This window comes from Cyprinus carpio, chromosome A23, assembly GCF_018340385.1.
Source record: "Cyprinus carpio isolate SPL01 chromosome A23, ASM1834038v1, whole genome shotgun sequence".
In the NCBI taxonomy this organism is placed as follows: Eukaryota; Metazoa; Chordata; class Actinopteri; order Cypriniformes; family Cyprinidae; genus Cyprinus; species Cyprinus carpio.
Window position 1 is genome coordinate 23465286 of NC_056594.1, and position 24611 is coordinate 23489896.

Here is a 24611-nt window from a genome sequence, read left to right on the forward strand (position 1 = left end):
ACAAAAGTGCAAAATAATGGTGTTTTCACACTTGAGTCCTCTATAAAACAACCTCAGACCTTTTTAGGTGGACCAAAAATTAAATACAAGAAACCAGCTCTTTTTCCATTGACACTGTCACTGCCATTGTCCTTGAAAGTGAATTATCTATTCTGCTCCACTTTAGTTATGATAGGATCTCATTATACTTTTAAATCATATGTTGTTGTTTTTTTTGAAAGTATACAATGAAAATGATGTGAATATGCATTCACAAAGACGGTTATACGTGAACTACACAGCGAACCTGAAGCAAACTCTGCTCAGAGCACACTTTTGTTTCGTTATAGAGCATTATGATTTGTTTTGAGCCAAAATTCTTATAGTGTGAAATGGACTAAGCGTGAAAACACCTTTAAAACTCCCAAATTCCACAGTCTGGGAGATCCGTTTGTAACACCCTGGGAAACTCATAGAAGCTCCTTAGCAAACACTGCCATGGTAACAGCCAGCTTTGTATATTTCAAAAACCCAGCCGACTTTGCACTTTGAATTTGAGAGGTTCATTGTGGACTAAAGAGTGTTTAGCACTGAACCAAGCAAAGACGGGGTTACCCATAACAACATGGGCGAGATTTAACAGCCCTTGCTGCTTCACCTTGTATGGTAAAATGAAAGTGACTTGAGATCAGCGGTGGCTGATCTCGACGTTTGACATGCTGAGGAAGAATGATGAGAGGGCTAGTGTGCTTACATAAACACTGGGAGACAAACTCACCATAACTAACTTTAGTCCTGTCACATTTTATTTAAGACCTTTACATATCTGGTGTGCAGCTACTCTTTAAGTCTTTTGCAAATATATTAAGAAGTGCTTTCAATATTTGTTAGATTCCAGACAGATTTTCACAGCTTACTCATATTTGGAACCTGCTGGAAGGATTTACTGAGGTTTTGTCCAACATTTTAACATCAACAAGATAAAAGTAGAGAAATATGAAAGACAAACACAAGTGAAGTTCTAGGCTGAGCTTTGATATTCAAACCTGCAGGCCATTTCTTTTACTTTAGTATGGGCTTTAGAAAAATAAATACATTATATTTTAGCTAAGCTTTGGGAAACAAAATGAAATAAATGGGTAGCCTTGTTTTGTATTGACATGCCCTGCTGGTTGCAAACAGGAATTTGCATGCAGTTTGACTCATATAGGACTGTTATGAGCTTTTTCAGTAGTTTGCAATTGAAGGGTTAAGTGAATTTAGTTTAAAAACATGACAATAAAACAATTTTATTAACAGAGGAATTAAGTAGTAAGTATGGGTGTGAATGAAGAAGAATTAAAAAAAATCACTCTTGAGCTCAATCATATGGAATGTTTCCTGAATGTTTTGAGATTAATTTGACTCATTTAGCGAGATTTTGGACTGATCCAAATCAAAACACATGAAAACCCTTATATATATATATATATATATATATATATATTATATATAAATATATATATATATATATATATATATATATATATTATATATATATATATAATCACACAGGAAATGAACAGTCCCATCTGGCCCCCAGCGTCGTTGAGACGAAAGACTCAAAAATCACTCTTGAACTCATTATTGATTTGAATCAGTCTAAAGACTCACTAACTGAATCACATGGAATGATTCCTGAATGTTTAGTGATTAAGACATCATTCCATATGATTAATTAAGTGAGTTTTTGTACTGATTCAAATCAATAATGCTTCATTACTTTTTAAGTCTAACTTGAAATGAAATGAGAACTGTGACTGCATTATGCATTTAAGGCACATGAGACTTAAATATGTGTAGTTACTGACTAGTTTTACTATATTTAATTGAGGAAACAAATTTTGAACTAATAGATAATGTCAAATCTGTTGTTCATTATGCCAACTATTCTTCCAATAACTCATCTGGTACTAAAATAATAATTAATAGAACTGCAACCTTTATTTAGTGTTATTCAATTCCCAAGCAATGCATGAGCTGATAATATGTCTACATTAAATGCAATGTAATTTGCTGTGGATAAGCATAAGCATCTGCCAAATGCATAAATGTAAATTTTAAATTCCACATGACTACCATCCCTACTTAGAAGCACAGTATGTTTTTCTGTGGTCTTTTGCTGAGAAGGGACGAAATGAGAAACTTTCATGTGCATCCTCATTGGTTAATGTGGAATCTGCTTAGCCAATCAAATCAAAGGCCTGCTTCACATCTCTGTACGATATAACAACAATTGTCTCCATGACGATACTGTAGTTTTCGTGGGGGCTAGATGAGACCGTTCACCTCCTGCATGAATGAAGTGCTTTTTTCCTGATGCATTGTTGAGTCTATCATGGGACTCTTTTTCATTTTATTTTTATTTTTTTATTTTTTTTTTGTATATAATAATGATTTCTCATCAAAATGTGTTGTTTATGGCAATTCAGCAGTCTATTAAAAAAAGTCAAAGTTTTGGCTTTGTTTTTATGCCGTTTGTTGAAGCTGATATTTTGTTTCTCTGTGGTGAGTCGGGGACTTTTAACTGGGTCAGTGTGATGTCTGCAGAGACTCACGGATGTAGAAATGATTCCCAGGAGCTTCTGCGCTGGTGTGCGGCCCATGGTGTGACAAATGTTGTCATCCTTACTGTGAGAGAAATGTCATTTGCGGCATTCAGGGACAAAGCTGTCTTCCTCAGTCCTGCTGAGAAGAAACGTACATCCTGGTCTTTATAAACAAAAGTATGCTGGGAATACTCTTGGAAGGAACTTCCTAAAGCTGAATGTTTTTGATGGTATAGTACTTGTCTATCCAAGATAGCTCACCCAAAAATGAAAATTCTCTCACCATTTATTCATCCTCAAGTTGTTCCAATACTGTGTGATTTTCCTTCTTCTGTTGATCATGAAAAAAGATTTTTTGAAGAATGTTGGTAACCAGTTGACGGTAGCCATTGACTTTTATGGTATGGAAAAAAAAAACTATGGAAGTCAATGGCTACCATCAACATTCTTCAAAATATATTTGTGTGTGTGTGTGTGTGTGTGTGTGTGTGTGTGTGTGTGTTTTACAGAGGAAAGAAAATCTTAACATTCATATAACCAGTATAAAATGTTTTATAAACATTTTAAAACCTGTCCATTTTGAATGTTCAGAGAACAATCAGAAATATTGTTTTTATAACTTAATAGGAACATAAGCAATAACATTCTTAGAACATATTTTTGTTAGCTGGGACACGTAACAGCCAGTGGTGTTTAGCATCGACATCAAACCTTTTTAATGTATACCTTTATTTTGTTTTCATCCATTCCTTTAGCTTTTAGCTATTTTAAGTATTACTGATTTTTTTTTTTTTATATTTCCCCCCTTAATCTGTATCTATCATAATATGTATCGATTATAATTATTATTATTAATATTTTATTTATTTATTTATTTTTAATTTTTTTAATGCAAACACTTTGTAATATGATTGTGAATGAAATGTGCTGTATATACTGTATACTTGCCTTGTCTTGCAAATATGTGACCCTGGACCACAAAACCAGTCATAAGTGTCAACTTTTCGAAATCTGAATAAATAAGCTTTCCATTGATTTATGGTTTGTTAGGATAGGACAATATTTGGGCGAGATACAACTATTTGAAAATCTGGAATCTGAGGTTGCAAAAAAATCAAAATATTGAGAAAATCGCCTCAAAAGTTGTCCAAATGAAGTTCTTAGCAATGCATATTACCAATCAAAAAATAAGTTTTAATATATTTGCAGTAGGAAATTTACAAAATATCTTCTAGGAACATGATATTTACTTAATATCCTAATGAATTTTGGCATAAAAGAAAAATCAATAATTTTGACCCATGCGATGTACTGTATTTTTGGCTCTTGCTACAAATATACCCTAGACACTAAAGACTGGTTTTGTGGTCCAGGGTCACATATGTCTTCACGTACCATATCTGATTATGTGCATTGGATACAAATGGAGCAAAAACATTTACATAAAGGGATAGTTCACTTAATTTTGGGGTGATCTATGCCTTTAAATATAATGCACAAGCCATATGTGCTACTTTTACTGTGTTTTCACGGTGCATGTTTATTTTATTCACTTTCACTTTATCTGCCTTATTTTTAACACACATAAAATGTAAAAACAGACAAAGCCATTTATAACTTAAATGTGCAAGATGGTGTCAGTCACTACAGTTTTGTTAGTTTTGTTTGATGTTGAAAATGGTATTTTTATTTCACAAGAAAAACGCACATTCACATTGCTCTGTTGATAAATTAGGTGGATAGAACAAAGCAGGGTTTGATATTACATCAGGGTGAATGAATGATGACAGAATTGTAATTATTTTGGGAGTACTTTCCCTTTAAATAAAAATCCCCCCATTAGATGAGAACCGGTGTTGTACAAGTGTGCCAAAACCTCATCCAAAGTCCTTGACAAACCTCTCGACAGACCCCAGAAATGCTAGTGGCGGCAGATGTATTTAGTTACTCGTTTCAGTCCTCGTGTTTTAGCAATATTCAACATTAGGGTTCGCAAAAATACCTCCATCCCTTTTAGATGAACGCGGTGCCTTTTAGCTGTTGTCTGAATGCCAGACTGTAACTGGAGCACGTGTAGACCCACAAGCACCAGACTCTCCCTAATTCCCTCCATGTGCAGCGACTGTACTTCACCGACACTGTGCTTTTCTACAGAATACATATAATGTGGTTAATTTCTTCGATGATCAGGATCATGACGTATTGTAGGAAAGAGGGAGGACTAATTGAAAGCAGATTACGGATGTGTTTCCTCATCCAAAAGTGTCACCCAATATCTTTGAGATCTGAGTTATGGATCATAGTGCTTACCTCACCAGGGCGGCAAGGCAGGTGCTTGTTTTTAAGAAGTCTTCTGGGACGTCGGTTTACCAAAAATCGGACGATATTCGTGGTATGTCCAGCAAAAAAAAAAAAAACAACATTAAACATACGGGAACAATCAGGATGTTTATTTGCTAAGTGCACATGTGTTTTTAAGAATGCAGTTAAATGGGGTACGCCTGAAACAGTGCCAATAAAACACACACGTTCACCGACACACCCTCACCCTGAGTAAATCCAGTACACTCCGAATGTTTTCTTAGCTGGGAAATAAAGGATCTTCAGGGTGGACTGATGAGGTTTGGAATGAGGGGGTTGGACACCACCTTTTCCACCCACGATTTACGGGCAAAAGGTGATCTGACCTTGAGGGAGGGTCACTCAAAGACCGCAGGTCTCGGCATGCAGATGTAGCCACTTGCATTCTTGTGTTCAGGGGTCAGGAACTATCGGGAACTAATGGAGAGCAGATTTAGTGGCTTGCTGTGTTTTTATTGTCCCACAGGTGCCTCTTGGAGAACTCGACTCGTGGACCTGTCAAGCATCCAAACCTGAACTTCCTGAAAATGACTCGCTTTTGTTTGCTCTCCAGCCCCAAAGCTGATGTAAAACTTCAAGAAAGCGTTCAACACTTTGTTTCCGTAGAATGCGCTCAGGGACATTTTGAATTGGTAATGAGGTCTTGCGCCCCTCAAATGGTGGTTTTTAATCTGTGCTGTGGTTTAGAGCACCGGATGCATTTCAAAGAAGAGCAGGAGACTCGAGGGTCGTGCGACATTCAGAACTGAATTGAGAGCATTTAAAATTCCTGAATTTGAGTTAAAGTTGAATCAAATAGGATACTAATTTGCAATTCAATTGTGAATGCCAGGAAGTAGAATAAAAATACGACTTAAGAAATTTCTGTAACTATTTTTTAACTAGAAAAGCAAAGTTTGTCATTATAAACTTTTAATATTGGCTTGACAAATTCGCGTTTGAAAGTTTTGAAAAATCCTTGAAGTTTTAAGGTTTATATGAAGGATGGATGGATGGATGGATGGATAGATAGAATGATAGATGGACGGATAGGAAACACTTCATTTCCCACAATGAATTGGTTCTGTTTTCTCCTTAAAAATTACTGTTAGATTATTATAATTTTTTTTTAATTTACCTCCTTACACTGAATTTTTTAATTTACCTCCTTACACTGAAATCTCAATGCAAACAAAATTAGAATTTAATAATCTTTAATTAATTCCTGAAAAAAATAAAATACATTTTGTGTCCTGCATGAACAGCCCCTTTAAAAATATTGTCCATCTCACAGTCAGGGCCTAAAAACTGCATTGCATTTAACTTTCTGTTGAATATCATATAAACAGCCCTGATATAAAAGTGTGGGGGGAATTCTTCTGATTTTGGGATTGAGAAATACTCTCCTCTTGTTATGTGATATCGTCATGGTGGTCCGGTATGATCCTGACTCTGTGTGTGTGGGCGAGGTCACTGATGTTGTGCAGGTCCTGTTAGCATATCTCTTCAGTTCTGTAATGACTGCATGCAGAAAAGGGCTGTGTTACGTTGACCTGCTTCCACTAAAAATACAAAGTTCCCATTTTCATGATTTTCCTAAAATAAAAAAGATGTAAAATGATGGAGTAGGGAAACTGATGAGATGTCATGTTTCATCTGTCTTTTAGAGTCAGATGTTTAGTAGTTTAGCGCTAATGGAGAAACATTGCACATATCTAAAATCCGTTATATTATGAACATGCATGTTTTATATGACGCTTATGACTAGAACTCATAAAATGTGTTGATCTAAAATAGGCAGTATATTTGCATAAGGTGATTAATAGATGTTTTGGTGTCACATTCTCAAGCCTTTTCCTGACCGTGCAGGTGGATTGTTTAGGATTGTTTTCTGCCCTGTGGCTACAAATCAATACCCTGGGAATCAAGACATCAACACCTCACATCTTTCTCTCTTTTGTTTTGTTTTTCTCATCATTCTGTTATGCTTATTACTGTTATGTCAACATTCCCAATGAAGGAATTCTAGTTAGGTGGTAATACTCGGTTTCAAGTGTCTTTCATCTAAACTAATTTATGATAAAGCTTAAAGGGAACTCCGGGTATTAAGACTTGTATTGTGTAATATAATGTAAATATTGTATCTTAATTTGTTTTATGTGTTGAATAAAACTTCCTGAAGACCCTCGTCTTTGTTCTCTCCACAGCTACTCACTAGCTTAGAGGTAGTGATGGATGTAAGTGTAGGCTTAAACCAAATGCCGTACCATCAGTTTTTCCCCACAAGGAGTCTAAATGCCCCGGGATATCGAGTGAGATTTGCACTGAGTAACTCCTTCAGGGGCGGCAGCGTCATGTCAAGCGTCGGCATCCTGCTAGGATGGCATCTAGCGTTTCTTGCCTCTGCTGTTTGTAAGCTGTGGTCTACTAAAAGCCTCAAAGGCATCAGGGCTAAAGTTCTCTTGTTGCCCTTTGACTGAAAATTACAACCAAAAGCTGCACAATGTGGCTTCGTATCATTATTTTATTTTCCGAGTTGTGTTGCGGTAAAAATAGCAACAGGTAGCACCAGTAGCTCACCGAGTGCAATAATTTGACGTCATTGAAATGATAGCGCCCCCCATAGTCCAAAATATGTATAAAACAATGTGGATTTTTTAAATAACGTAAATCTTTTATAGGTTTTCTACAGAAACATCATTTGTTATATTAAGCCATACAAGTCTTAATACCCGGGGTTCCCTTTAACATTTTAGATAAGATATTACAAATAATTTATATTAATATGAAGAATTTTTGTAATGTATATATATATTTCCCATTGACTTTTGCTGTAAAGAAAGAGCAGCTTGAACATTCTTCAAAACATATTCTTTTGAGCTCCACAAAAGAAAGAAAGTCATGTTTTAAATAACTCGAGGGTTAATAAGCAGACAGAATTTTTATTTTTGGATGAACTATCCCTTTTAAAATGATCCTCTGCCGCTCATTGTATTGCTACACATGCTGGTTGAACACTCCAGTGTGTCTCTAACAGAGAAAATATCTTTATTACCAAGAGGGAAAAAAAATTGACCTATATTCTCATAGGCTCAGAGTAGCATGAGGTTGGTCAGTGTGTGTGTGTGTGTTTTTTTTTTTTTTTTGTTTGTGTGTGTTAATGTTGGGTGGTTCCCGCTAAATCTCTCCCACAGCATGACAACACGCAGAGTGATGGAGACAGAGAAACAGAAATGGAGCAGTGAATGAGTGTTTGCTGAAGACAGGGAGGATGAATGTTTTCATGTTTGCCTGCAAGAGACAGAAAGTGTGTGTGAGTGTGTCGACCAACGTGTGCCAGTCTGCATTGTTGCTACCCATCCATTTCCTCTCGGCCAATCAGAGCCGGCGAATCCTGGACGAGTAATGATGCGGCTTACGAATGAGTATGTGTGACTGCACCTCTGGGCGTATGTGTGTGTGTGTGTGTGTGTGTGTGTGTGTGTGTGTGTGTGAGAGAGAGAGAGAGAGAGAGAGAGAGAGAGAGAGAGAGAGAAGAGAGAGAGAGAGATAGTTTTTATTTTTTCTGTAAGTAGGTTGGTTTTTTTTTGAATGAAGGGTCTCGAGAGTTTAATTTTATTATATTAGGTAGGTAGGCTTAATGGAGCTCTTAGTTGTGTTGTATTTAAGTATTATACTTGATGTTTGTCTTCTCTTGTGTTGCATTTAGGTAATATCAGATTTGTCTCTTCAAACTACTTAGGAGAAATAAAAACAAGACAGTTGTTGATATAGGAGCTTAGGGGTGTGTGTGGGGAGGTGTGGGTGTGTGTGTGTATGGGTGTGTGTTTTTTTACTGGTATATTTGGTTGTGTGGACACAAATGTGTATAATGACATGGGTACTGCAACGTAAACATGCTTTATGAAGACACTTCCTGTGTCCCTAAGTCTTAAAAAACACTCAAAACAGTGTTTTATGAAATTAAAAATTGGCAGTAGTTTTCTGTAAGGGGTAGGTTTAGGTGTAGGGTGATAGAAAATACAGTTTGTACAGTATCAAAACCATTATGCCTATGGAGAGTCCCTGTAAACCTGAAATGCAAGCGTGTGTGTGTGTGTGTGCGTGAGAATCAAGTTTGAATGAACCTAAATCAAACTTCAATTCTCTCGCAGCAAGTCTGTTTTTTAAACCCACTGTGCACACTTTAGTATCTTATAAAAAATATGAGCACATATTGAGTTTCTCACATAAATTCTGTCACATGCAGTGAAATGCAGTTGACCTGAAATGAATAACCTCACATTAGAGACTCCAGCGGAGGGTATCCCTTTATAGGCTACAAAATGGCAACTTTGTGCTCATGCATTGTCAGGACATAAAGACGCTGAGTGCAAACACTATAGTGCACTGCTCACATAAATTGGGGAAAAGTGCATGTTTCAATCCCCTGGAGCAGCTCTTTTAGAGGTTACTTAAACTGAATGCATTTGAGGTATGTTTTATGACCATACCAAAGTAATGATATTTATGCTTCAAATCAAGTTTATTTTGTCTAAAGTGAAAAATACAAGTGAATTTTGCTTAAATTAGTGTAGAATCAGTTTAGTTTGGTGTTTTTGTTGTTGTTTTGCACCACAATGTCACAACTGTTGCACTTTCGTACCAATTCCTGGAAAACCTGGCTCAAAATACTCTTCAGATAAACATGGTGAATATTACATCTATGTTTTTTTTTTTAAATACACAGTTTTGAATACAGTATATAGACCTGTACAGATGTGGCCTGAAATCAGACACTTGCATGCAGAGGCTTTACACACTCCCATGCAAGTTGGCTTCTCGTATGTGGCAGTTTCCATGGAGACAACGAGTTAAAAATAACGACAGAGACGGCTTTCCCGTGCCATTTGCTGGCAGCGTTACCACAGAATGTTATGATGCGCATGGAGGACGTAACACACACAACACAGGAAGGTCCAGTGAGTGTATTTTTAAACCCAGCTGTCTGCGAAAATGTCTGACCACATTTTCTGATTTAGGACTGTGGAGAAACACTCAAAATATGTGTTCTACACAGACAGATATCACGGCTTGAAATCTTTTCAGTTTCAGGAGAGAAAATGTTTTTTTTTTTTTTTTTAAGTTTTGTGGCTTTTAGATAGAGTGTATAATCATATGTATTATGTATGTAATCAAGGAGTAGAGAGCATAGAACACTGTGTAGGGACCATGTCAATCGGAACACAGTTCATGCATGCAGCTCTCTTCTAAAGAGCTGGTCGTCTGAATCAGGTGTGTTAAATAGGAGAGGCATGCAAAATATGCAGAGCGGTGCGAGGACTGGAATTGAGAAGCACTGGACTAGATTGATTGATTTTGATTGTGTAACATTCTGCATGGTTTGTTGTCACTGATTTGTTGTTCCGAGCACTTCTCCACGTTTGGCTCATTTCTCTGACTACTAGACGAGATGGCTTTAGCATGTGTTGTGCCTCCTCTGCTTTGTGCAGTTGGTGACACTAGGGAATACTGACATTTCCTCAGACGTAGACGGGAGTGGCTGGAGTGTGTTGATACAGAAGAACGATGAATATGATGAAACGAAGAGATGTAAAAGCCCACTGGAATGTGTTAATCAAGTCTATTTCCCCTCACATCATATCTCAGCTGGCTTTCACCTTCCCTTAAACTTTGTACCTGTGCGTGCCCCGTGTTTGTGGGCGTGCAAAGAGCTGTTGAGTGACAGTTGTGGGAATTGTTGAAACTGGATGCACTTCTCTGTATGTGTGTGTGTGTGTTTACACAAGGCTCAGCGGGCAGAAACGCTCTTATGATCGCACTAGTGAGACGGTTACGTAACAGGCACCTTCATGCAAGCTGATTTTGGCCATCGCTCTGCAGTCTAAAGGATCTGAATCAAAGGGCGACACTCAGGTCACGTGTACCTCACACGACCCGCACCAAAAGCTGTTCTTTTCTTCAGTCAACTGAGCTGCTTTTAATTCAATTAATTTAAGTTATGTCTGAACGCTGTGGTGTGTACATAAATTCTTTTGTGCTAAATGATTTGTCGGTTGCAGAATGAGGCTCGTAAAAGGGAAGTGAGACAGAGTGCTCAGTTTGCCTGTGTTAGTTTTGGAAGGAGAATCACAGGCCGTGTTTTCCAGGCGACCCGTGCTGCACGTGGAGAACACAAGATGACGCTGTATGAGGGAGATGGATGATTTTGAGAGCTTAGTGGGGAGTATTGATGCATTTTTGGAAGAAGGAACTGTTAAAAGTGAAACGTGACCGTATGAGATGCTTCAACTTTCCCGAACCTCAATAATTGTTTATTTATTGATGAGATCAGTTCATTTTAATGCTGTTGAATGGAGAGCATTCGTTTGGCTAGATGAGAAAAAATGAGAATATTGTACATTTACAGCTAATTAGGAATATGTGATGTTCACACTAAAGCTAAACTCATGAACTGTAAGTGTAGTTGCTTTATTTATTTATTTATTTCCATATTTACTAATATTGCTTGCAAATAAGAAAATTATATTATTATTGTTATTATTATTATTATTATTATTATATAATGTTGACCCTATTTAATTATATTGCTTATAAATAATTTATTTATATATTTGTTTATTTTTGTCCACATTTAAAGGGATACTCCAGCCCAAAATTAAAATTTTGTCATTAATCACTTACTCCCATGTCGTTCCAAACCTGTAAAAGCTCAGTTCGTCTAATAATTCCTTTGTCTCCTCTGTGTCTCTCCATATCACCGTATGCTGTGTATGCTCTTTGTGTTTTATTTCAAATCAAAGTTAAATACATGTAGAAACAGCGCATCCTTGTGGCGCGGACAAAGGAATTGTTGAATAACGTCTTTATTTTTGTTTTCTTTGCTTACAAAAAAGTGTTCCCGTCGCTTCATATAACCCAGATTGCACGTCTGATGCAGGGGGGAAGGAAGTCGACCAGAAGTTGAAGTCGGCCGCGTGCCGCCATCTTGTAGCAGAACTTCACTTGCGTTAGCATCCCATTGACTCCCATTCATTTTTGGCGTCACTTTGACAGCGAATAATTTTACATCTGAGCATTTAAAGACTCCATTTGTCCATTATTTATTTCTAAAGATACACGACAATGTATAAAGGTCTCATTTACTTTCTTTGTTTTTTTATGGCCCCGTAGAAACAGTTTTTGTAAAAATAGGCTAACGATTGCGTCATAACCACTCGACTCTCTGTCGCGCAGTAGAGAAATTACCGTACAGACAGGAGGAGAAGCTCGCAGGCAATCGGGGAGACGTCAAGAGATATGGCGTACTGGCGTTACATTTTAAAATACTATACAAAATAATTAATCAGAATACTTACTCCTTCTCACTCAGGCCAAAGAACTCCCCGCTCAAGCTCGCCGTCTCTGCAAGATTAATGATGGCAGTTTGCACGCACAGCTACTAGAAGATTTACATCTGTCAGACAGGTTGCTGACGTCATCAAGTTTAGTTTGAGTCTGCGCGTCAGAAACGGAAGTTCTAAAAATCGCTAAAAATGGCCTTCACTTGTCTCAATTGAGTTCCAATGGGGTCGCTGTGTCCATTTCTTTTACTGTCTATGGTCTGATGGCAGATGGAGTATTCTGACGATGACTTTCATACCTTTTATGGACCTTGACACTGCTATTTACTTATTATATTGTAATATATTTACCTCAATTAATATATTTATGTAGTTATTTTTTTTTTGGTTCATATTTATGTATTTTGTTTTTGTTTCCACATTTAATATATTGTTTGTCAAAGATAAATTTATAAATGTTTTTTTGTTTGTTTTTGTTTTTTATGTTTATTGACCCTGTTTAATATTAATATTAATAGTATTTCTAGTAATAAATAAATAAGCAAACTGGCCATTATTTATTTATTTGTGTGTTAATGCTTTTGTCCCTATTAAATAATATTGCATTCATTCATGTTTTTGTCCCTATTAAATAACATTGCTTGTAAATAAATAAATAAATTATACAATTATTTATTAATTTTTAGTTTGTATTTAATAATATTGCTTGCAAATTTATTTATTTTTATTTATTTATTTATTTATTACTGGCGTTTAGCTGTTTAAAAAACTGGTCTGGTCTGCATTGGTGAAAAAAGTTCAAAAATTTATTAATTTTAATGATCAGAATAAACAGTTCTTCCACAAAGTTGTAATTATTCCTTATATTGCTGTTCACAGTTGCTAAGCAATGTAGCAATATGATCCATTAATATAGAATGTGCAAAGCAAATTTATTTGCGTTTTATAGCAGTTTGAACGCAGCTCATCCGATCTGACCTAAGAGTCAGAACTATAACCTACCACATTTTTCAGTCATGCAGGATTTGTTCTTTCATTAAACTCTGGCATGAAGCACATCTTTCCGATAAATCATCACAGATGACATCAGAGAACAGAACAGGCTTTGTGAGGTGGGCTAGTTTGGCAATCGAACCGTCTGATGAATGATTCATCGTGTTATTCTCCTCCTTGTTTTAGTTGGCAGGTCGCTGGTGAGGGTGAACCTTCTTCTTCTCTTTCCTCCTCCCCGTTTCCGGGATGAGCGTGTTTGATCTGATCTGAGACCAGAGATTCTGTTCCTGTTGTGGTCGGCGTGAGGGAGAGATGCTCTCAGGTTGGGTTTGTTCAGTCGAGCAGAAACTTTCCCAGCTTGGGATGGTAAAGTCTCAATCGTGATGTTGTTGTCGGGATCTCTCAGATTCTCTCTGTAACAGCGGTGTCTTTGTTCGACCGTGATTTTTCAGGGATGAGAAACTCCTAACTGGGTGAGACGGGGACTCCCCAAATTCACAACCCCCCTCTCAAATGTAGAGTAATATACTGCTCCTCTAAGTACCATAGTTCTACCATGTTTATTACCATGTGTATTACATGTATCATGGTAATAACCAATGTTGTAATTATATTTATAATATAATATCCATGCATATATAACGAAAACCAAATAGTATTAAACAGAATTTTCACTAATTGAAAAATTATGAAAAGAACAAAAAAAAAAAAACCTGAATTTTAAGAATTTTTACCTTGGTGACTAGCTGATATACATTTAAATTGAAGTACTAAAATTACTAAAAATAAAACTGAATAATAATAATAATAATAATAAAACTATGCTATTTAAACTATACTACTACTATTAAAAAATAATAATAAAGATAATAATAAAAATAATAATAATAAAATAAATTGAAATATAAAAAAAAAATCAATATGACATACATTCAATAAAACATTAATAAATATTATAATATTATATAAATATTACTAAAATAACACTGGTAATACCATGGTAATACTTTGGAATGACATGTAAATTTATACAGTACAAAATTTCTGTATAATTCATGTCCCATCATATTTATTTATATGGTACACCAAGGTACTACCAATTATACCATGGTACTTTTTATAATGAAATAAATTAAAACAATATATTTAATAATAATAATAATAAAATGGCAAAAGCACAACAATATTACATAATATAAATGTAAAATAAAAACTGAAAATACAAAGAAAAAGTCATTCAAAATATTTGTACAAAATTTAATGTATAAAAATGTATAAAATAATGTAAATGTATAATATTAATAGTATTTAAATTATACTAAAATGACATTGTTAATAATGTGGTATTCTTGAAAGTACCTTGGAATGCATATAAATGCATATAGGACATAATTCTTGTTCCATGGTATTTATTTACAGGGTACACCAAGGTACTACCAATTATACTCTGGTACTCTTTGGTGGCGTGTGTCTAAAAAACATGGTATTACCATGGTACCATATCCAAAAAACATGATATCAGCGTGAACTTACATTACAAAAAGTACTTTGAAAATACTTGTGGTATTAAATTTATGTACCATGTGTGCATATGTGGACTGTTAATGTTTGCAATGTCACGTGACCTACAATGTCCGCCGCATCACTGTTTTGAGGTATCTTTCATGTCTGTAGCACAAGCGAGCAGGATAGCCAACTTGCTAAAGTTTAATATTTAGCATTTGTGGTTAGCCAATAGCCAGCATTGCTAATTACATTGACGTTATTCATAATTAATTCACAGAGGACTACATGCTTAGTCCACCAAATTTACTGTATAATCAATGTCTTGTTGACTTTCTTTTGTACGTTTTTGATGATTCATTAATGTGTTTCTGCCGTCAGAACAGAATGTTTGTGTTGTTTCAAGCCAAAGCTAATGCTTTATTCATTCACGAGGGCTGCATTTGTTTTTCGTGGCCATTGTGTTGGTACGACTACACTGAGATTAGCAAGTTGTTCTTGGAGATTGTAAGACCAAATGAGTTCCTTTCTCATGGCTTGTTCAACATTTCATGGGTCATAAAAATCATTTTTAAAATGAACTTTTTTTTGCAGAGAACACACACTAAGAAAAGCTTCGCTCAGATCTAAAAGGCCCTTGATCCCGCCAAACCTGCATCGCTCACAAAACACAGCAGTTACAGGATTGGCAGACAGTCTGCATGAATGAATGTGAAGCAATGACGGAGGTCTGCTCTCAATAACATCTCTCTCTCTCCAAAACAACTCCACCAGACCTCCAGCCAAATGGATCTCCGTCAGCGTCTGTAACTTCTGGTACTTTGACTTAAAGGCCTGTGAAAATCCAGATGCGGGTAGATTTTCTGTTGAACTGTAAGCAAACACAGTTAGATAACTATATCTGAGACTTAAAAACACAACAATAACATTTTGTTGAGATAAGTTGTGATATGTTAATCTAGTAACATGATATTTAATAACATCTTCATTTAAGTTATATGCAGAACATTTGTTTTCACATCCTTTGAATTGGTTCAGCTCCTATTTTAGGTAGCTAGACCCCCAAACCCCCAGTAATTTGGACCCTGGTTTGGCTGAATGAGGTATTCAGGTGGAGATGAGCTTAATGGTGATTGGATGAAACTCGACCTCTGCTTAGTTGAATTCAAAAGGGGGTCTCCAGCATTGAGCCTAATTACAGAAAAATCAGCATGGCCAGTAGTTGACCTTTTCCCTCGGGTCAGTCTGCCTCAGATCAGAGAGCTCTGCCTCTGTTAGGAGTGCTGTAATGAGGTGGCTGGGGGTCGAAGGTCGAGTCTGTGAATGTAGTGAAGCGAAGTGACTTGTGGCCAAGTATGGTGACCCATACTCGGAATTTGTGCTCTGCATTTAACCCATCCAAGTGCACATACACAGTAGTGAACACACACACACACACACACACCCGTGAACACACACCCGGGGAGCAGTTGGGGGTTCGGTGCCTTGCTCAAGGGTCTCACCTCAGTCTTGAGGGTGGAAGAGAGTGCTGGTTATTCATTCCACCCACTGACAATTCCTCCCGGACCTGCAACCTTCGGGTTACGAGTCCGACTCTCTTACCATTAGGCCCTGTCATCGTGGGCAGTATGTAGGAGGTGATGTCTGTGACCCCGGGCGGTACAGATAAATGAGGTCCAATGTGTGCATGCGTGTGTATGTGTTTCTGATCCAGACCACAAAAGAATGACCCTGCAGGAATCACACAGACAATGTGCAATAAAAATATTTCTTAAAGGTACAGTAAGTACAGCACAGTGTTAAGTGAATACATATGGCAGAATATAATATTCAGGGTTCCACACCTTTTGAGCTATAAATGACATTATTATATTTTTCTGTGGTGGACTTTTTGTCCTCTCATTTTTTCAGTGTTTTGTCTAAAATAACCTATTGTGGTAACACTTTAGTTTAGGGACCAGTTCTCACTGTTAACTAGTTGCTTATAAGCATGCATATTATTAGCATATTGGCTGTTAATTAGTATTTTTAAAGCACATATTAATACCTTATTCTACATGACCATATTTTAGATCCCTTTATTCTCCCCTTACCTAAACTTACAACCTTTAGAAGTTAGAAGTTTATTGAGGCAAAAGTCATAGTTAACAGTTAGTTAATAGTGAGAAATGGTCCCCAGACTAAAGTGTGACCCTGATTGTAAATAAGATGTTAATTGTTCAGTTTTGAATTGTCAAGGTTTGTTGGTGTTAAATGTACCCAGTTATAGAACGAGGTATATCAATTTACTAAAATATTTATTTTCAGATACACAGTAGTCTGAGATATTGTTCTTAACCTGGCTGTGGATATTCTATGAAATGTATTTACCTGTAAATAGGTATTAACCTATATAGCACTAGAGGGCAGTATATCTCCTGCCCTGAACTCACATGACACATGAAACAGTATGATCCATGTTACATGCCTAAGTTTAATTAGTGTTAGGGGTTTGATCACATTACTAACTGTAAGTGTGAGCAATAGTACCAGTGAAGTGCAGTCATGAACTCTGAAGGTGGAAAATATTCACGAGTAAACCGCAGCACAGAGTAATACATCACAGCTGGATAAACATGAGTTCTGCGTCTGAACTTTAGCGAACGCTGCTCGTCCGACTCCTTCTGTCAGCCTTTGAAAAGTGTTTTTCTCAGGGACTCTGGGGTTTGTGTTCACTTCTGAAATTAGACAGCTGCTCTGAGGGTCTGCAACACTTTCTGCTGATTTATGGTTTTGTAAAGGAAAACTATTGGTTTTTTTTTTTTTTTTTTTTTTTTTTTTTTTTTTTTGAGAAAGTGAAAGTGTCCATCGGACCTGTTGTTTTCAGGGGGTCTGGTGAGTTTTGAAGACCGTGAATGGATCTCTGAGTTTGGTAAAGTTTCTTCAGGGGCTGGATAAGTGCTTTTTGATGAGTTTGAGTTTGTGTTCTTCAGGTCCAGCTCTGCTGTGTGTGTGTGTGTGTGTGTGTGTGTGTGTGTGTGTGTGTGTGTGTGTGTGTGTGTGTGTGTGTGTGTGTGTGTGTGTGTAAGAGAGAAACTTTGCAATGGCCATCTGCCAGGCTTTTACTGTTACGGATGCCAGACCCTGTCAAATGATCAGACTGAATTTTGTTTGTCAGACAAAAGAACGGGTGGAGAAAATGTCATGAAATTACATTATAGGTGGGGCCTGAGCCACATGCAGAGATCAGAATATCACAGAGATTTGATGGTTGTCAGTAAGCAACCACCTAGCAACCACCCAGACCACCTTAGCAACCACATAACAACACCCTGGTACAGGGTTATTATACACTTCACTCAGAAAATGCTTGTAAATTTCACAAATTATTACAAAGAAATGACAAGTAACATTGAATTTAACATGAAATTCTGAAGTAGAAGAACTGAAATAGTATTTTCTCTGATAATCTTAGTTTTTTTTTTTTTTTTTTGCTGTGCAGTTAGCTAAAACTTCAAATAAACCCAGAAAACTTCTTTTTTTTTTTCATTTCATTAATTTCCTCATTCATTTTTATTTGGTTTTACTTGATGTAGTAAAATAATTCAAACTAAAACTGAAATAAAAACTAATAAAAAAAATATATAGACTTTCTTCAAAAAATATTTATTCAAAAAAATAATGAGAAAAAAATTCTTAAAACTTTAACTGAAATGAATGAAAACAGGAAATATATTAATAAAAACTGTAGTAGTATTTCAGCAATTCTAAAATAACTGTGCTGGTATTATTGCAGTGGGTTTTGTGCGAGAAAGCAACACTCAGTTTTTTTATCAGACAATCTAGTCAGTGTACAGCAAGAAATCATATTATTGGGTTAAATACACTGATATCTTGCTGATGGCTGAGGGATGAGTTTATTTTATTATTTATTTTATTGATAATCAGACGTGGTCGATAGAGTTCAATTTACATTTACATTTGGCAGTCTCGTTTATCCACAGCAACTTACATTGTATTGAAGTATTGCGTTGTCCATAATTCATCACGCATTCCTTGAGAATCAAACCCATGTATTTGGTGTTGCAGGCACTGTGCTGTACTGTACTGAACTTTAAACACATTTAACTCAGAATATTCCTTTCCTGGTTCCTTTTAAAGCTCATTTGAATAGATTTTCACCTTGTAATTATCTGTAAGTATTGAGCTTCATGAATCTGAAAATTACTTAATTTTTAAGTATTCATCTTATTTAATAGCCAAAAAATGGAGTATGCAATTACCTTGAGACATCACAACAAGTGCATTGTCATAGTACACATGCTGAAAAATTAAACACAATCTGGATTGCATAAGTGTCCAGGGTACAGACTTGAATCAAGTTGTGTTACATATTGCAAATTATTGTAATATGTAAATGTACTGATTTTTTACGCAAATAAATTAAAAGCAAAATTCTTCACACACTTTCTAAAATGCCACATTCTTAATTTTCTTTTCATGGTGGCAAAGCACACACATTTTAAAGCAAGCTGATGCTGATGCACTTTGACCGTTCTGACCGAAATGTCTAATGAAGTTAGTGAGTTCAGTTTGCAGTCTTACAGGCACTGGTTTAGAAAGTAAATGTCTTGTGAACCACATCACTTGGTTTTTTAATGATTCGGTATGGGCGTCCTGCTAATGTAAACGAGACGTTATGAATATATAGTTTAATCCAGTCAGCACTACACACAGTTTTGGCCTAATTCATTCTTACGGAGCACACAAATACCATCAATGTGTGCTCTTAGCTTTAGCGGTCAGGCAGTATGTCACACACTAAACCACTGCAATTCAGCGCTGGATAGGAGAACCAGGTCCCTAGATCCAGTGTTATTTTAAGAGAGTGGAGAAAAGACATCCTGTGCTTCCTCTTTGGGAGATTTGAATCACAGATGGGAAATTTAATCAACTTTGCTTCAGTAATATTTTGAATAGAATCTACCTAGAAGACTGTTTTAAACATTTATGCATTGTAGTATTCATGCATTATACTGTATGGTACAAATGCATACTTTAAAAAAATAGTATGCATACATTTGCTCACAGGAAAGATCTTGTTGTCTTATAGAAATTCTCTCATATATTTTCGGGGTGGGGGGGTGTTGTGTTTTGTTAAGTTGTAGTCTTCAGGAAGGTAGACCTGAAGGCGTGTAATGATGATGACTGTAGTTTTCAGGGGCGTCTGTAGCGGTCATGGATGCAGCTGACAGACTCAGGCTTTATAAAACCTACAATCACATTCCAGGATGATCTATGAGCTCCACCTACTTGGAGCAGATCAAAGAGCTTCATCACAGAGGAAGGAGCAAAAGATCAGGAGAAAGACAGAGAGAATTACAGGGAAAGCTTTTCTTCCTGTGCTGAGATCATGGTGGAGATATTCAATAAAATAGGTAGAAACTATGACTATATACTGCAAGTGCTTAAATCGCAGGTGTGCAGTAACAAACCTCAGTACTCAAGGGGGCGATAGAGTTACCTTCAAATGTTCGGGTAGCTAAATATAAACATGCTGACTTCAGGACACAGCGTCAAGAGTGTTGAAAAGTTAATCACATTTTGGTAACAGTGATGAATTAGACCCACCAGCATTATGTCTCACTGACGTGTGTGTGTGTGTGTGTGTGTGTGTGTGTTTTTGTGCAGGCTGACTTGGATTTAATCACATTTTGGTAGGAGTACTTGGCTTTGTTTCAGAATGAAGGTAACCCAGCAACTGCTGTCTGAGACTAAAACTCCTCCCTTTCCTCCATCTCATTCATTCAGTCTTACTTTTCTCTGTCCGTGTGGTTTAGAGGAATCATTTATGGCCATCCTAGGAAGAAGAACTACATCTAGTACCCAGCTAACACAACTATATTGCAATAAAAATGTTGTGCTAAAATTTTTATTCTGCATACTTAATTTGACAGAAGTATTTTCGTAACATTGCAAAAACATTGTTTTGACGTTGTTAGCAAATCCTCTCTGAATATTTTATAAACCACATTATGGTTCCAACCTGATCCTATATTCACCATCACCAACATATATTTGACATGGTTATGTTTAAAAATATAGTTTTTAGCAATAATATAGTTTTTGGTTAATTGAGTTTGTTTAATTGAGATTTTGTAAATTTTAATATTGCTATTTTGATGATGCTTTTTTGAGGGTTTTTTAAAAAAAGCTTTTATGTTTGATAATTTTAATTTCATAAAAAGTTTTATTTTAGTGGTACCCTAGGACACATTGAATTAATCAAAACTTACAGTAAAGGCATTTAGAACGTAACAATGTTACTGTTTCAAATAAATGTTTAAAAAAAAAAAAAGATATCATGGTTTCCACAAAAATATTAAGCAGCATGACTGGTTACCATGATTGGTTAACATTGATAATATTAAGAAATGTTTCTTAAGCACCAAATTAGCATATTAGAATGTTATCTGAAGGATCATGTTACACTGAAGACTGGAGTAATAGAAAAGTTATTTTAAATTTATTTTAAAATATTTATTTTAAATATATTTCACAATGTTATTTTACTTTTTGATTTAAAAAAAAAACGTAGCCTTGGTAAGCATAATAAACTTATTTTCTAAATGCACAAACTGCATGTCATGGTTTGGTTATGTTATTTTTTTTTAATTATGGTGTGGTTTATAGAAAGTTTTGGTTACACTTTATTTTAAGGTGTCCTTGTTTCAGTGTAATTATATATTTAAGTGCTGAGAAATATTAATTCACTACATGTACTTACTATATGGTTAGGGTTTGGTTTACGGTTACTTGCATGTACTTGTGCATAATTAATGGTTATTATAATAGTAAGTACATGTAATGTGTAACAAGGCCACCTTAAAATAGTGTTACCAAAGTTTTAATACATTGCTCTGCATTGTAACTGCAGTGTAACAACCAAAATGCAACATTGTACAATCGTTGCTGATGCAAGGAATTTTGAACTTCTAAACACACATGCATGCACTTCCTTCTTTATAAACTCCGCCTCGTTTGTCCCAGGTGTAATGGCTCTGTGAGGTCTTTGTGTGTTTAAACACTGTTCTTGTGGTCTCACTCCAGCATTTGGCCATGATGGCACCAAGGTCAGCAGAGGCTGAGAGTGAGTCGGATTAGAGGAGATTAAGACAGAGGCTTGTATTTCTGTCTGTCGCTCTCTTTCTCTGTAATTGTGTGTGTAATCAGCACAGAATAAGTGTCCTTGTCTTTCTGAGAAATGTGTCAAAGCCTTGTAAATGAAATCTCCTCTCATTTAGTCAGCAATACTTTTGCAATTGAGACCCTCCAGAAGAATATGTCATTGCTCAGAGGTTGCCCTTTTATATCTCAGGAGAAATCTATTAACTTTGTTTTTAGATGTTTCTTGTAAAATTTAATGGGTTAGTAATCCTAAAATGAATGTGGATAGCACAGTTTAGATTAAAAAATTTTGTGAAAAAAAATGTGAAAATGTTTTTTAAGTATATTTGAATTCATATTGAAATCTTTTTTGGTGTCTTGGCAAACCTAAATACAGTTTGAGATCTGGAAGCCCTCCAACTTTGACACATTATTGATCTCTTCTGAAACACATCTGAGATTACTGGGGTCTTTTGCTCAAGGAAAGCAGGGGACATCAGCCGAAAGTGTCCATTTGCTCTCGATTTAATCTTAATGCCATCTAGGAGAAACAATTGAAACACTACGTAGATGTTATTTATATTTGTTCTGTCATGTGTTCTAGATTAAAGGCCTGGTTTGTAGCAATTTACCATCTGCCTCCTCTCTGAATCTTCTACACTAGCATGACACAGCAGTGATTGGTGTACCAGCTAACATAACACACAGAGGCCTATATATGAGTCTGTTAGTACACTAGCCACAACTAGTAAATACAACCCATTTACAATAGTAACTGATCGATTTCCACCTTGATTTGTTTCTGAAAACAATAGGTTGTAAATTGCATACTGGTGCCTTCAGGCCGATAAGAAGATGGAGTCCTTGTTTTACGGGTCGTTTCACGGGTGGCTCTTTACAGTATTGTCAGTAGACAGGATACATTTACTTTAGTGTGGTGTGCAGGAAAAAAGATACAGATGTAATTGCTGTTGTTTAGGGAATATGTTGTGAATGGGGGTATCCTGATAAAAAGACTATATCCCAAACACCTCTGTCCACGATTATTTGGACAAACAGGTAGTCTTGCCCTTAAACTTGCACCATTGGTTAAGCCAGAAGTTGACATGTCACATTGTACAATGAAACAGAGAGTTTTAAAAGAGCCCCAGTGTTTACAAGCATTGGAATGTCAACTTGGCATCATTGTCTCTGCATATTACATTTCTTTGATATTGATTCATAGTTGCTTTGAATTGCCATTCATTCTGAATCAAACATGCATACATGAGCCTGTGCAACTAACAGCATTAACTGTCCAGTGTCCCACTGGCAGCAATGTGGATTAGTGACCCTGTGCTTCCTCCCTTTGGACCACTCCAGTGAAGCATAAAGGGATTATAGGGGCCCAAGTTGTGGCTGGACTGAACCATGTGCACTGTCTATGGGGGGTAAAGGACATCTAGGGTAACAGGGTGGAGATTGAGGGGGGATGGGGTGTTGCAGATGTTGTAGCAAAGCTGAGCTGAAAGTAGCCTGAGGTCACAGTCAGTCAGAGAAAGAGAGAGAGAGAGAGAGAGAAATGGGGTGATGAACAAGCCCTAGGGGGCTGAAGAAAGTCAAATGAAAACACGAGAAAAAAATGAGAGGAAAGATAGATTCATGCTCATCCCTGGCTGACCAGCTTGGCTGAGACGCTCTATTATAGTCATGGCTCTCGGATGCTGCATGCCGTTGAGGTCTAAAGGTACAGTAGATGTTTCCTGTCATAGTTACCTCTTAAATTACACTTTGTAGCTTCTAATGGCTTCTTATGTTTTAGAGTTAATCCATAACTGTCAAACCTTGTTTTGCAATCTTTTGCCTGGATGTAGTTTGTTTTATAGCCTAGAAACTCTGACTTATGTGAACTCATGTCCTTTGAATGTTGCTAAATATACTTTTGCATCATATTTACAATGTAAAATATGCATTACTTTGCCTCTTTTGTGGCTCAATGAACTTATTAATGGCATTGTGTGGTTGTGGTGATGTGTACCTGGAAGATTTGCTGAACTGGCACACTTTAGTTCTTTATGCTCTTCTGTAAGTAAACCCAAACATTTGAGTTGTGGTGATACCAAATGTGCTGTGACCCAAGAGGAGGGGCGGGAGGTGGTCGTCAGCGAGGTGTGGTGTCATTGAAATGAATGGCTTAAATTTGGAGAGCTAGACTTTCCCACGTCGGAAGGTGTGTGTGTTTGGATTGGGGAATGTCAGCGGTCTGGGCTTGGCTCAGGGTTCATGTCTCAACCAGTGGATGATGATTAGAGGGTGACTGTAGGCTGAAGATGGTGGGTTTGAGCTTGGGAAACAGGTCAGCCTTAAGGTACATTCACACTGACAGTGGTTAAAATTACTGCCAGTGACCAAATCACTATACACTTGCTTGCAAATAGGCTGTAATAGGGATGCGTGATATATTGGTTTGGGTGACATTGGATATTTAATTGTGCATCAGCCATTTAATGTCAGCCATTATTGAATTTTATTAATGTTTCTGATTTATTCATCAAAAAATGTGAATGTGTAATAAAAAGATGTAAAACATATTTTTACGTCTAAAACAAGATGTAAAAGACAGCCAAATAAAAATATGCACAATTTCAACTAATATTTTCTTTCTTCTTCTTCTTCTATTTATTTATTTTTTTGGCATCAGATGGCCATAACATGAAAATAATTATTACACAATTAAAAA

General features: G+C 36.4%; 1 protein-coding gene across 7 annotated transcripts in view; it reads left to right on the forward strand.

Annotated features, from left to right (window-relative positions):
- Positions 1 to 24611, forward strand: part of LOC109048798 (Nance-Horan syndrome protein-like) — a 90214-nt gene that overhangs the window by 40720 nt on the left and 24883 nt on the right. Inside the window, exon 1 of one of the 7 annotated variants that reach the window (XM_042713653.1) lies at positions 23410 to 23618. The exons of the other annotated variants lie outside the window; for them this stretch is intronic. Coding sequence (XP_042569587.1) covers positions 23582 to 23618 — 37 coding nt within the window. The 5' untranslated portion in view covers positions 23410 to 23581. Of the gene's footprint in view, positions 1 to 23409; positions 23619 to 24611 lie in introns of those variants that run through there. 7 annotated transcript variants of the gene reach the window in all.